Here is a 13,625-nt window from a genome sequence, read left to right as displayed (position 1 = left end):
TCTGGTATTTTGGATATCATCGAAGAGCATATCATTTCGCGTCAGTGGCTGCCTGGTAACCTCCTGGCCCAAGGCTGGCCAAAGTTAGTTCTACAAAGTTAGTTCTACAAAGAAAGAAACGCCCAAGTCCAATCCTCGCGATCTTGGCGGGCTGACCATTCGAATTGATCTTAGATATGTCTATCCCCATACTCCGAACCTAGAGCACGTTCCAAGCGGTATCAAGGTCCTGCTCAGATCGACAGCGTCAGTTCCCTGAATACCCCTTAGGTACCCGTCACAGGCATCAAACAGAACAGAGCCTCTCAGAAAGAATTCCCATTCCTCTACCCTCTACCAAGCGGTTATGGAAGATGTAGATGTGCCAGGCTGGGACGTCACGCACTTTGACTTGACTGTGACATGAACGAGGCTTCGTTTGCCATTCGCTCCAGTGGAAAGCTCTTCCGCGTCTTTGTTCGAGCAGATGATCTCGCAGAATGGCGGGAGAAAGACAAGTTCCTACATCTGATCGAGCACACTCTCGAGGACTACGGCGCAGAGGAGGAGCTGTACTCGCTCACAGGCATGGCATCGTCTCGGGGGATGTGAAGCCTGATAATGTCGCGATTGATAACCAGAAAGACGTGTGGTTGATCGACTTTGGAGGAGGCTTCAATTCGGCCTTTGTCGATGAAGATGTCACGGAAACAGTGGAAGGAGATTTGAAGGAGGTTTGGAGGCTTTTCAAATTTCTATCCGGGGCCGGGACTGAAGCTGAAGGTTAGGATTCGAAGTAATGGAATGGCTTGATGCAGTAGTGCGGCAGGTGAGAAGAGAACATCCAGCTGAGGCTCGCGACTCGCGAATACAGTCAAGGAGGAAGAGACAATCACGAACCGAACAATCCACTCCTACCCAATCTTTCCAGAAGGCTACAGTATCATGCTGAGGCTGAGGTTGAGGCTCAGAGGTTGCCAGAATTCGGATTCAGACGGCTTATTCAACAACCACTTCGATATAGGTTAGGTAGTCATCAAAAAATCCGGAGCTCTACTGGAAGCAATGGCGACAGGATGATCGGGGGTTCCTTTCTTTCATCATGTTTTCCAAGCCGTAAGGAGCTGCTATTCCTACATACTACATACATGATAACCCCCAGTCACCACTCACTGGAATATACAATACACTGTCATCGTCATAGTCCGTCGACCGTCGTACTCACTCTCATTAGTTCCAGCATGCCCGGCACGGTAGATGTACTCTATCTATACCAGACGCATGCTATCTAAGAATGAATAGAATCGATGGGAGGGGTGAGTTTCAACGACAACGACTAGTTGAGTCCATTCGGATTACCTGGTTTACCTGCAGCATTTACTGGAACTAGACTGTGATGGCGAATCTAGATTTTGATATGTGATATGTACGATAGTTCTCCTCGAACATGGTCCCTTCTCCCTGAAAAGGAGACGAGACGAGACGGAACGCTAGGCAGCCACTGTATTACTTTCCGTTCTTTCATCCTCTCGGCTTTCCAAATCTGATTTCTTCGCATTCGCAGCCCCTTTTTCTTTTTGCGGAAGTTTCTTCCAGCCTAGCCCTAGACAGCCGAAGAATGCTGCAGAAGTGGCTGCGACTGCTAGGTACTGCGAGTGGCAAGGCGTTGAGTTAGTTTAGTTACGGTGGGATGGTGGGGTGGTGGAATCGTGGATCATGAATCGAAGGAACGAGAATGAAAATAAATGGACCCACAAAAGTGCAGATTATCGCGTGGTTGTAAGCCTTCAGCACGCCGGCCAGCTCAGCCTTGGATACCACGGACCTCACGGCCGAGGCACCTGCATGGATGATGGCGTCGGCACTGACGCCCGGGGCATCTCGAGGCAGTGACGAGCGCAGACTGCTTGTTAACACGGTCTCTGCGACAGCGAGGAAGATTGTGCCTCCAAGGTACTGGAAGAAGAAGACTTGGGAAATAGCCATGGATTGTTCTTTGGGGGGCAGGAACCCCATGATTGCTGTGAGCGGCTGTGTATGGAACGCAAGGGCGGTCAGTTTTCAGTTTCAAGAAGGCCGACACAACAGAATGAACAGTGGTTCAACTTAGCTTACCATCTGGAAGACCGAGGCCCGGCCCACGCCAACGAGGATCTGGTACCCGATCCACGCTCCTGTCCCGGTCGAAGGAGTAAACGTCGTCATCAAACCTGAGCCGACGGACGAGATCAGGGACCCAAACATGGCCCAAGGCGCACAATATCTCATGACCTGGACTGTTTATTGTTCAGACTTGTTAGAAACAGATGTCGGATGATTTGTTCGAAAGAAATGGCATGGAAATGGCATGGAAATGGAAGAGCCGTGATGCAAGATTAATGCCAACTCACCGAACTTGCCGGCCGCCACCGCACCGCAGCTTTGAGCTATGGCAGTGGGCAAGATGCTCACGCCGCTCATTAACGGCGTATCCCCCTTGACGACCTGAAACCAAAGGGGGAGGTAATAGGACAGGGTCAAGTTCGAAGCCATGACCAGGAAATTGACCACACAACCGGAGATTACGAGCTGCGTGCGAATGATCCTGGGGGGAATCATTGCCTTTTCACCCTTGTGGCTCTCCCAGAATGCAAAGATGATGGCTGTGGCGCCACCGCCACAGAACAGGCCGATGATGGTCGACGACTTCCATGCAAATATGTTGCCGCCCCAGATGATAGCCAATAGAAACATGACACAGGCCGCAGCAAAGAGCGCAAACCCGGCCAGGTCGAGTTCTTCTTTAACCGTGGTCCGCCAAGTCGACCGGAAGGGCTTTTTTTCCGTCTGCTCCGGGATGGGGAGAAGCGATAGAACCAGGAGGATGACGCCAAAAAAGGGCAGGTTGATGTAGAAACCTAGCACAGCACATAGAGCAGTCAGTTGGGGGTACAGGATCATGGTGGCGTCGTGTTCCGACTGGCGGTCGGTATGGGCACTGTCACTGTCACTTACACCAACGCCACGAAACCTTTTCTGTCAGAGCACCCCCTATCGTCGGCCCGACGATCTGACCGGCGGTGGACAGGGCCATGCCCACTCCAGTGAAGACTGTTTGAAGAAGAAGGTGTCAGACGAGGACTGAGGACCGTTCATCATTCCAGAGGGAAGCGGAAAGTGGGAAGTGGGAGCCTCACTTGGTTTCATATCCTCGGGGACCGCCGCAGCGATGATGGCAAAGGCGCCATTGAGTAAGCCAGCGCTCCCCGCGCCCTGCACCGCTCTCCCACCTATGAGCATGGCCGAAGACGAAGCGAGGCCACAGACCAGGGATCCCAGAGTGAAGATGGCCATGAAGACTATGCATATAAACTACTGTTTTGTCAGTGGCTGGTCTTGCCGGCTTAGTATCTCTCTTCCATCCTATCTTGCCTTGATTGGGAAGTGTGTGTATAGTTTGCCAACAAAAGGCTGCAGACAACACCTGATCAGAGTCAGTCAGTCAGTCGGTTCGGATCGTGGTGGCCAGAAAAAGTTGAGGTAGGAGGTAGGAGGTAGTATGTACGTACGATGCGACCAAAGAAGCAGACCCGTACCAGCCAATGTCGTCGAGCGAGTTGAAATCAGTGGTGATTACAGGTATGGCCTGTAATGGGATAAATGGTCAGTAAGGTATTCAGTATACTGTAAGCCCCCATGCCATGCCATAACTCAAGGGGTATAGAAGTGGAATTCTGCGAAGCCGAAGCCGTGGCCGAACGCACCGTTGCAATGATTGAGCCGGTCAGGGCCGTGAGGAAAAGAGATAGGGCGACTGCTGCGAACAGCAACCACGATTTCCAGGTAAATTTCCGGTTCTGGGTGGCATCGTCGGTCTTTTCGCGCGAAAGAGACACGGATGGATGGTCATTGTCCATCTGCGAGGCAGCCTCGACGGCAGGGTCGCTGGCCGAGAGCTGTGGTAGCGGTGGCTGCGGTTGTGGTTGTGTTTGTGGCTGTTCTTGTTCTTGTTTGGCTTCCATCTCCATCTCCATCTCCGTCTCCGTCTCACGTACAGAGAGTGCTGGCCCTGGCCCTAGCCCTGGCCCTGATGGCTGCGCCTGTCCCTCATTTTATCCATGTATCACTGCTCCGACTGCTCCGTGTCTCGTAAGGCCGTCGTCGATCCTCGATCCTGCTGTGGTGTGTGTGGGACCGGCCATCGCTTTACCATTGGAAGATGGCATGTCGTTGGGGCTTAGGAGGCCCTTGAGGCTGGCTTTAGTCTTTCTTTGAATCTTCCGCACGGTGGATCTGGATCGATGCCGTCGGAGGCGGATTCCGTCCCCGATTCCGTCCCCGATCCCGATCCCGATCCCGTCTCTGTACTGCATATGCCATGTACTCTGTACTCTGTTCTCTGTATATCATCGCCATACGGCACGTATGCGGTATCATCGCCGCCTACATATTCAAGACCTGCAAAGTAAGAATGGTGTTGATTGACTGTACGGAGTATGCTCTCACCCGTTTTCCTGGATCCACGAGACCCCAATCACGTGCCTCCCGCTGCCCCAGAAAAGCATATGTACGCGACAGGGATACCTCTCTGTACCAACTACTCCGTACTTTGTACCAACTACGTACTACGTACTACCTCCTATTCCCTATCTATGGAATTCTCCCTACTGGTCCAGCTAGAGGCTCTTAGCGGCCCAGGTTTAGAAGCGTGTCTCAACCTCCATCTACTCCGTACGGATACTCCTCAATCTCTTATGCAGCCTTCCTTGCTGGTGAAACCAGGAATGAACTTCACACCCCTGTGCTGCCTACCACGTGCTGCCTACCACGTGCTGCATACCACATACCACATACCGCATACCTCCAACCTTCTGTCTCTGATGTACGATGATTGATGATCTGGGCGGTCGTTCACTTGCAATCAAACTTCATATTCAAATCGACCAACACACATGTTGCGCCTATCCAATTTAAACCGTTGCCCCCGTGTCCCAAATGAGATGTTGATTGTCTGTGCCATTGGTTGCCATCCGTGGCATTCTCGCCAGTGACCACAGGAATGCGGGAATGGTGCCCGTGCGGGGGGTATGGAGTAGAGACGCGGCTGGCCGCATATTGACTCAATTTTCTCTGATTCCTGTATCTTAAGTCTTCGCGCCAGATCAACACCATAAGCTCGACCTCATCGTCTGGTTTGGGGTGGGATGAGAATGGCACTCACCACTACTCCTCTTCGCCGAAGTGCACGCCTTCAGCAGCAGAAGAATTGCAAAGCCTCTGCCAGCCTCGCTGACATGGAGCCATCTCCATCAACCAGCAGCTCTCGTGGAGGGCAGGTATGGGAACACGATATGGCCTTGACGGTCGCCGCAGCTGACACGGTGATAGTCACGCCTACAATGTGAAGATCCTAAGAAGCTAGATTCCCATCCCGCTCCCGTACAAGACCCAGGGCAAGAGCAAGAACAAGAGCAAGAACAAGGGCAAGAACAGGGGCAAGAACCTGACCAAGAACAAGGGCAAGAACAAGAACAAGAGAAAGGGCAGGAACAAGACCAACAAGGCCAAGACCAAGAACAAGACAAACAGCAAGACAAACAGCAAAATCAACAGCAAAATCAACAGCAAAACCAACAGCAAAATCAACAGCAAAACCAACAGCAAAACCAACAGCAAAACCAACAGCAAAACCAACAGCAAAACCAACAGCAAGAGCAGGAGCAGCTCACTCCAGGGGACTCTCCACCAAAATCGACAGCGACAAAAAAACACCATGTTGAAGAAGGCCATCTGACCAAGCAAAGAGACCGTGAGCCCATCGTTTCCTCGGACAAAATACGCCCCAGATCGGCCAGTTGCGACTGCGATCCTGAGAAAGGAAACTGCAACCCGATTAAACACTGGGCCAGCACCGGGCGTTGGCCGAGAAATTTCGCAGACATGCCCACGAAGAGTATTATGTCCAAGAAGCGCCGTGCCCCGTCCAGCTACACATCCCAGACACGTACTGCCAAAGTTCCAAAGTCGGACACAAAGTCTTTCGAGACGAAGGAACTCGTTCGGCACGGCATCATCATGAGCGGCAAAGAAGGTAAACGCTTTGTGTCCGAGACCAGCAAGGAACTATGCAGGAAGATGCTCGAGGTTCGATATGATGATCCGGTGTACACACAATTCCCCCTGTCCCAGTTTGGGTTCGTCTTGGAAAGCTTGAGCACCCGCAATAAGTATCGTGTCAAACGGGACCTCACGCCGCTCCTGGTGCCTTCGCCAGAACATCTCTTCTTCTGCGGTCACAAGGAACTTGAACATGTTGTGGAAGAAGTCTCCGCTTATTTCACGGAGGCTGAACCCCTGGTTGGCCCGAGGCCTAGACCGGATTTTGCCGTCGGCATAGCCGAGGCCGCTTTTACGAACGAGGAAATCGCGAAGTTGGAGAGCTGTTTATGTCCAGAAAGACCAATCTTGTTTACGGATGTCATGTACTTTCCATTTCTCATCTGTGAGGTTGTGAGCGAGGATGTTCCGATCACCAAAGCGGATCGGCGATGTGTACGAAGCAGTAGTATGGCCGTCAATGCCATCATTCAGCTCCACCGGGTGTTAGGAGACGATCAAGCATTGAAATTGAGCGGCCAGATCTTGGTCTTCTCGATCTCCCACAACGATCAATTTGCTGTTATACATGGACACTATGCCACTGTTGAAGGAGACAAAGTTATGTTCTATCGATACCTCGTCCGTTCAGTTGCGCTAGCCTCTTCCGCAGCGTCTAGCGCCTGGAAGGAGACACATGATTTCGTACGAGAAATCTACGCGAAGTTCTATCCAGAGCATTTGGGGAGAATCAAAAACGTCCTGGCACAGATGAACGATCCTCCTCCAGAGCAATTGAGGAGAATCAAAGACGCCCTGGCACAGATGAACGATCCTCCTCCAGCGCCATCATCTGAATCTGGCACGAGTGTCGACGAACAGCAGTCTCAGGGATTAGATTCGGGTACTCCCCAATCTCAACAAGTGAGATCTTTGGAACCCATCCTGCAAAGGCGCAACTAGATGACGAGCTGGCTCTCCTACGGGAGCAGTCGGCGGCACAGCGCAAGGTGCTGATGGAAGAGCTGATGGCGATGCAGAAGAAGCAGTATGATGAGCAGTTGGCAATGCAGAAGAAGCAGTATGATGAGCAGATAGAAGCACTCAAACGGCGTTTGGATCTACAGCAAGGTGTATCTTGACGAGTGGAGTAGGTGCCCGAATCAATAGTGGTATGTTCGACTACTGCTTCAATGGTGTTGAGGAAGTCTCCAGCTTTAAGAATTGTTCATGGTAGAGAACCCAACCAAAACCGCATCAACCCTCAGCTTTGCTCAAGACCGAAATGCTATTTCGGTCCCAGGCAAGTACCTAAGGTACTCCAGGAAGGCCCTAAGCCTTGGTCGGAGAGGAGAGGGTCGGAGAGGGGAGGAGAGGAGAGGAGAGGAGAGGAGAGGAGAGGAGAGGAGATCTACTAGTATGGATACTGTATCCTGTATCCACGCCTTGGAATCATCCCTACATCACCCAATAGAGCTAGGTAGGTATCTAGGGACTGCTGTAATACTAATTAGTGAAAGACTCAGTGGAGTCAATCAGTAAAAGACTCGGTGGTGGTGGAATAGCAATTAGTAAGAGACTCGGTGGCGGTGGAATATCTTCAAGTAGTAGAGTAGAAAGGGGGTGTCCAACTTATTAGGGATTGGGGGGTGTCCAACTGAGTTATTTGGCACTAACTTGGGCATTCCCAGCCTTGCCCTTTAAGCAGAAGGCTGGTCTAGGCATACTTTACACAGCCTCGCTCTTAACCAGAAGTCTGGTCGTGGCATCCTATACACTATATAGCATGCGCTCCCCCTGCGACCCTCTGATAGAGAACATGGAACATTTCAACCTTTGACATCCCCATACCCCTTTGATAGACAGGACAACATGGATTGTTTCAACATTGGACAAGGGGCAGGTTCCTTCTTCTCTATCAAGGGGACTTAAAGGCATGAGGGTTGCCCTGTACCCTGACCCTAGAGATTGCCAAAGGTTCAAATGTTCCCTGTTCTCCATCAAAGGATCGCAGGGGAGACGCATGCTTTATAGTATAGTATTACTAAACCAGCCTTCTGGTCAATAGAGCAAGGCTGGGAATGCCTCGGTTTGACAGAGATGAGAGTACTCCGTAGGCAAAGTCAATACCTCTGCTCGACGAAATTCCCAAACCCACGCAACGCGACAAAGAATGGAACGAACATCATCAGACACTGTGCCAGCCCCGTACCTCCTTGGACATCGTTACCGTGAAGCTTTGCCCAGAGAATACCCATCACGGAACTCACCACTAAACCTACCACTCCCATAATCCCGACTCGGAATCTGTCCACGTCACAGACCAACTGCATACCCCAGCCGATGCCGGGTTGGCTATGGTCAGAAACGGCCAGCTTCTCCTTTAGTTTCCGGGGTATACGGGCGAGGATGTTCGGATGATGCGAACACCGGTGCCGCCGTTCGAAAAAGTGAAGCAGGGTGTTCGGGCCCCAGGGACAGAAATCGTCCCTTTCAAATTCCGCCTTGCACGGCTGATAATGCTCCGGATCCAGGGGAAAATCTGGGGCTTTGCGGATCTCCACGTGTTCGTTGTCGAAGAGGAGCTCAAACTTGACATAGGCTATAGCCACCACCTTCCGGGGGTTGAAGATGCTGACAAGTGACGCCCGAGAAGACTTGGCCAGCGTTCGAAGGGCGTCGAAATACTCGAGGTCGGAATAGATCGCCGCCGACTGGGTGTGAATGAGCGCGGGGATGCGTGCGGTGTTCAACACACAGGTGAGATAAAATGAAGTTTCGTCTGTTGCTTGTGGCGCACCAGGCCGACTTGACGCTTCGGCATCTGGTGACCTGGCCGTAGGAGAATGTTTCTGGGAAGACAGGAGAAATCGGAGGTCCCTGAAAGCTCGAGTACAGAAAGAGCTGACTTCCTGAAGGGTCCGTATAAGTGTGCCGTCGCCGGTGGTATGACTTCCATTCGCTGTCTGCCTGAAGAAACGGTTCAAGTCTCGCTCCAGACGTTGCGTCCTGCTGCTCATGGACTCTGGATAGTCGTCCCATACAATCGCTCCGCAGGCGCAGACAAACTTTAGGCGTATCATTCCCGGGCGCAACGGCGGGCTCAGAAGCCAATATTTGAGTTGCTGAAACGTCCCTGCGGCATGCCAGAATTCCGACTCCAGGATTGAATCAAACATAGCCTGCGCATGAGCGTCGGGGGAGATCAGCCCGCTGTCCAACTTGATTTCTTTACCTGTATGGTGGCTCCTAAGGGGCGAGCGAGGTTCTTTTTGTGCATGACCTTGGAGATCAGCAGACTCCCCATGTGCGATTCCGTCCTTCCTTCCGACTTCGACAACAGGGACATCCCGCCCGCCACTAGACTTGCTTTCCTCGCCTCCATGAAAACTCTTAAGGGGAATCCCATGAGGCTCCTTTTTCATATGACGTTTTTGATCGACTGACTCCGAATCGTCCAGAATATGTGATGGCACAACAGAGACATCCCGCCTAGTATCGTCGATGGCAAAGTCATGAGCAATGAACTCGTCCTCTCCGATCGCGAAACCCGACTTGATTTTATCGCCTCCATCAAACCCCTTAAACTTAAAGGGCCGCCTAGGCGTTTCTTGTGCATGACCTTTTGGACCAGTGGGTTCCACACGTTCATTCCCGTCCGGCTTTACGACTTCGTCCTGTTTTGCTCCCGGCAAGAGGGGATATTCCCGCCCACCACCAGACTTGAAAGATTTCCCAAACGTCTCTTGTTCACTTCTGTCTTGTTTTTCTAGCGGCACGGGAAAGTTGCTAATGGCCCGCCGTACCGGCCGTGCGTATTCCGGATATGGATCTGGGGTATGGCCAACGTCGGGAACAATATCGGCGGGCTTGGAAGCGATCTCTTGTTTGGCACTGTGAACACGAGGCTTTACTGAAAATTTTCTGCATGCCACACATCTTTTGTGATGACACCCCGGACAGTGAGGTGCTATGACGATGAGGGCCGTGTCGTGGCATTGACAGCAGGCCCACATAGAAGCAGGAGGAAGCTTTGAAGGTGGCATTGAAACGATCATGCACACGGGTTGCCGGTCCAAGATCAGGAGCTTTACGTTCAACGTCTGATACCAGCGGAACAGCCTTCAAACTCCCCAGGCTTGTTGCAACCCACGAAAAGAAGTCCGCCGGGTAGTCAGGCTGGGGTTGAATCAGAGTCACTTTGGCTAGATGCTGGCCAGGTGTGGTGGTCGACCACGCGGCACAGCTGCAGGTCACTTGTCAACTGCGCTCTGGTTAGACAGAATCGATGTCAGTATAATGCGAGAAGTGAAGTTTGTGATATTTTGAGGGGGTTACATGGTGGCACGACATCACTATTCAGTGAAATTAGGCAGCAAAGAGATGAGGCTGAATCAGGGTTCAGGGTTCAGGGTTCAGGGTTCAGGGCCCTGCAGCTCTCGCAGTGATCTCGAGTTCTGATAGGGTCTCGTTAACGCTGTTTATACTGTCACACTCTTGTACGAAGCCTTAGAATACATGCCGGCGCTGAGAGGCTGGATCGTCAGTTGGCCCGTACATGTACGTAGATGTCGGTGTCGCCTTTAGATCTTGTCGAGTATTGTGTAAATTGGTAATAAGTAGAGGTCGATGTTAGGTAGTTGATGAATACGGAGTACTCTGTAAGGGTCACTCACGTGACCAGATCTAAAGCGGCAGCCTGCAACATTCACATCCCGCATTCTATGCCGTTAACTTCAACTTCATCTTCAAGTTGAACTGGTTGACTTCGCCCAACGCCGGCGCCAGTCTGCTCTCCATGTATGTGGCTTAGTGGGACGATGTAATCCTGACGGAAAGAGGACATGGCGTCCTCTCACTGACCTCCATCCGTCACGAGACTGGCTTGACCTCCTTGACTACAACTTGAACATCACCGTCACCACGGCAGAATATGTCTATCAAAGCCATATTCTACAGCAAGTTCGATCCCCATGAAGGTGCTTGACTGATGCTCACTCCTCCAATGCCACGTTCTGACACGGTTCCAGGCCCCAAGATAGTCCATCAAGTGCCGGAGGGATCGGTCTTGACAACGGCAGACGTTCCACCGCCGAATGGCCCTTCGTCCGGCACCTCAACCTCCCTACTCTCATTTTCTACCATATCGCGCTTCGTTATCCCTCGCCAGTCGCTGTGCGGGAACCTGATCTCTCTATCTCCGCCACCTCTGACACCAAACACGCCTCCTACTTTAGTCCTGTCCTATCCGTTATGCCTGACCTCCTCTCACTATCCTCGAAACGAGTTCATCTTCAACTTTGCTCTCGTGTTGAGCGATCCCTCCACAATCGATGTGCCTTCTTACAAATCTGTGGTTAAGAAGTTGGCGCATTTGATGCGCAGTCTGGAAGAACAGTCCTATTTCCTGAGCGATGACACTGCGGCGCCCAACTCTGGCAAAATATACAGTCTGTGCGAGATGCTGATGGAAGACCTGAATGACTATTGTGAATGCATGATCCCGATCGACGAGCTCAACACGTTGAATATCAAGTTGTTTCCGACGCTCCCCAATCCAGCCAGTGTGAAGCCGTGGCATGTCCCGTTATTTACAGTCAGAATCGAGACCATGGTGGACGAGAACTGGGATTTGACAATGCTGCGGATCATCCGGTACATCAATGGTGTGAACAGCGTCAAGAGGATCGCCACTCTGGCTGATGCCGACATCAAGCTCACGAAGAAATGCATCAAGCATTTACTGTATTATGGATGCGTATTGCTGCTCGACATCTTCAGCTTCAACGCCATCTACGCGCCCACCGCCGAATTCGACAACCTGATTGCAAAGGACACCGAGATGCAGAAGGAGTGTGCGAGGTATGTGAACACGGCATTTGCGCCGGGGGCTCAGGAGGAAGCCGTGATTGATGGCACGGTCGAACGCCGGACCAGTGGATTGACCTCAGTCACATTGGCAGACGAGGAGATCTGGCCGCTGACGGGCAAAGGCGAACCCGTGGACGGTGTAGGGATTGTTCAACTCTTTGCCTGTCTGAGACAAGGCCTGACGGTGAGAGAATGGTATGCTCAGAATGCGAACATGCTAGCCAACATCGACATGCGGCGATTTGTGACTTTCGGAGTCATCAAGGGATTCTTGTATCGGATCCACCGTTATGCCATCCGAACGCAGAAGGGGCAATCGATGCATGGGCAACACACGGACGCTGGTTCAGAACATGTGCACTATCTGACACGGAGCATGCCCGGCGGACGCCCTTACAGCGAGGAGACGTCGCAAAGTCAAACCAAGCAGACCAAGGATCAGGTCGGTGGCAAACGGTACGACAGGCCTCATTTGAACTCGAAGATTATGGAGTATCTGGATGGGACGCACTGTTTCGATGAAATCTGCACCGACCTGGAAATCAGCGAGAGGGAACTACTAGACCGGTTGAAGAGTCGGGACATTGGAGAAGCAACGATTATTTGTAGATAATGAGACGTCGCAGAACAAGCTACCACCACGGATACATGACCAGCCTGCCTGTACTCCGTATACTATAATGTAGACCACATTCAGACATTTTTCCTCTAAACCCTAGCCTCTACATCGGACATGACACTCTGTAAATATCTAACCGACGACGAAGAGGGATGTATGTTTGAGGTACCGAAGGTGTTATCTTCAATATGTGTAGATACCTAGGTACAGGTAGTGTACAGTACAGTAGAATTCTCCGACCGCATTCAAGCGTGTACCTAGGGGTAGGGTTAGGGTTAGAGTTAATCCCCCTAAGCCACAATAGGCCACCAAAACCTACCACCTTATAAACCCAACAGTCGAAAAATCATCCTAATTTCATCCAGGGAGGATGGCCGAGGTAATTAGCTCCTCCTGCTCATCTTTTGTTCCGGAACCACGCCCTAACAGTTCTCTCAATAGTGGTTTAAGGCGGCAGATTTAAGTCACTTCATAAATACTTGAAATTCTCTGCTTTCCGTAAGGAAGCGTGGGTTCGAACCCCACTCCTCTCATTTTTTGGATTTCGGGGGTTTTTTTTTGCATATTCTTTCTAACGAGATTCTGTACGCAGCACGGAGACCTTACCTGGTACGTATAGATGGAGTCCCGGGATGAATGGAAGTTGCCTACCTACTACCTTTTATGTATAAAGGGGTGGTGGAGCGGCTCTTATGGCCCCATAGGTAGGTATTCATACCCCGTATTCAGTCTAGATATAGGTATGGATATGGATACGGGATATTTCCAGATACTTAAGCACCTTTACAGATCTACACCTGCGTAGGTAGGTAGGTAGGTAGGTACCAACCCAACTACGCGTCACTCTGATAAGGTAGAGCATCGCCCTGGATCGTCGCTGCGGTCGTTGCTGAACATACAGTAACGGAAAGGAATGCTGTCTCGCTGATGTGTGCTACATACACGTACACATAAGGTGTTGTGTTGGGATTTCTATTCCTATGTTTAATTTCTAATTCTATGCTCTTGTACAGCACCCAGGCTAGACCAGACCAGTCTGGCAGTCGAGATTTCTATTTCTCTTTCTCTTTCTACCAGACCA

General features: G+C 51.3%; 5 protein-coding genes across 5 annotated transcripts; 3 read left to right on the top strand and 2 right to left on the bottom strand.

Moving 5' to 3' along the window:
- Positions 1–1,659: 1,659 nt before the first annotated feature.
- On the bottom strand, positions 1,660–3,992 carry A1O3_02983 (uncharacterized protein; the record flags this gene model as incomplete). The annotated part of the gene is made up of 7 exons (XM_007733123.1): positions 1,660–2,010; positions 2,095–2,255; positions 2,370–2,876; positions 2,974–3,069; positions 3,156–3,330; positions 3,524–3,604; positions 3,723–3,992. The coding sequence occupies 7 exons, from the start codon at positions 3,990–3,992 to the stop codon at positions 1,660–1,662; spliced, it is 1,641 nt and encodes a 546-aa protein (XP_007731313.1).
- A 1,260-nt stretch (positions 3,993–5,252) lies between these two features.
- A1O3_02982 (uncharacterized protein) lies at positions 5,253–5,752 on the top strand (the record flags this gene model as incomplete). Its single annotated transcript, XM_007733122.1, has 2 exons — positions 5,253–5,294; positions 5,381–5,752. 2 exons carry the CDS (start codon positions 5,253–5,255, stop codon positions 5,750–5,752), a joined length of 414 nt encoding a protein of 137 aa, XP_007731312.1.
- A 146-nt stretch (positions 5,753–5,898) lies between these two features.
- A1O3_02981 (uncharacterized protein) lies at positions 5,899–7,196 on the top strand (the record flags this gene model as incomplete). The annotated part of the gene is made up of 2 exons (XM_007733121.1): positions 5,899–6,958; positions 7,018–7,196. The coding sequence occupies 2 exons, from the start codon at positions 5,899–5,901 to the stop codon at positions 7,194–7,196; spliced, it is 1,239 nt and encodes a 412-aa protein (XP_007731311.1).
- A 981-nt stretch (positions 7,197–8,177) lies between these two features.
- Positions 8,178–10,070, bottom strand: A1O3_02980 (uncharacterized protein; the record flags this gene model as incomplete). Its single annotated transcript, XM_007733120.1, has 1 exon — positions 8,178–10,070. One exon carries the CDS (start codon positions 10,068–10,070, stop codon positions 8,178–8,180), a length of 1,893 nt encoding a protein of 630 aa, XP_007731310.1.
- A 917-nt stretch (positions 10,071–10,987) lies between these two features.
- A1O3_02979 (uncharacterized protein) lies at positions 10,988–12,538 on the top strand (the record flags this gene model as incomplete). The annotated part of the gene is made up of 2 exons (XM_007733119.1): positions 10,988–11,033; positions 11,085–12,538. 2 exons carry the CDS (start codon positions 10,988–10,990, stop codon positions 12,536–12,538), a joined length of 1,500 nt encoding a protein of 499 aa, XP_007731309.1.
- Between the last annotated feature and the right edge of the window lie 1,087 nt (positions 12,539–13,625).

This window comes from Capronia epimyces (genome assembly GCF_000585565.1).
Source record: "Capronia epimyces CBS 606.96 chromosome Unknown aczIQ-supercont1.2, whole genome shotgun sequence".
Lineage (NCBI taxonomy): Eukaryota > Fungi > Ascomycota > Eurotiomycetes > Chaetothyriales > Herpotrichiellaceae > Capronia > Capronia epimyces.
Note: the sequence above shows the minus strand (reverse complement) of the source record. Positions and strands in the feature narration are given on the sequence as shown.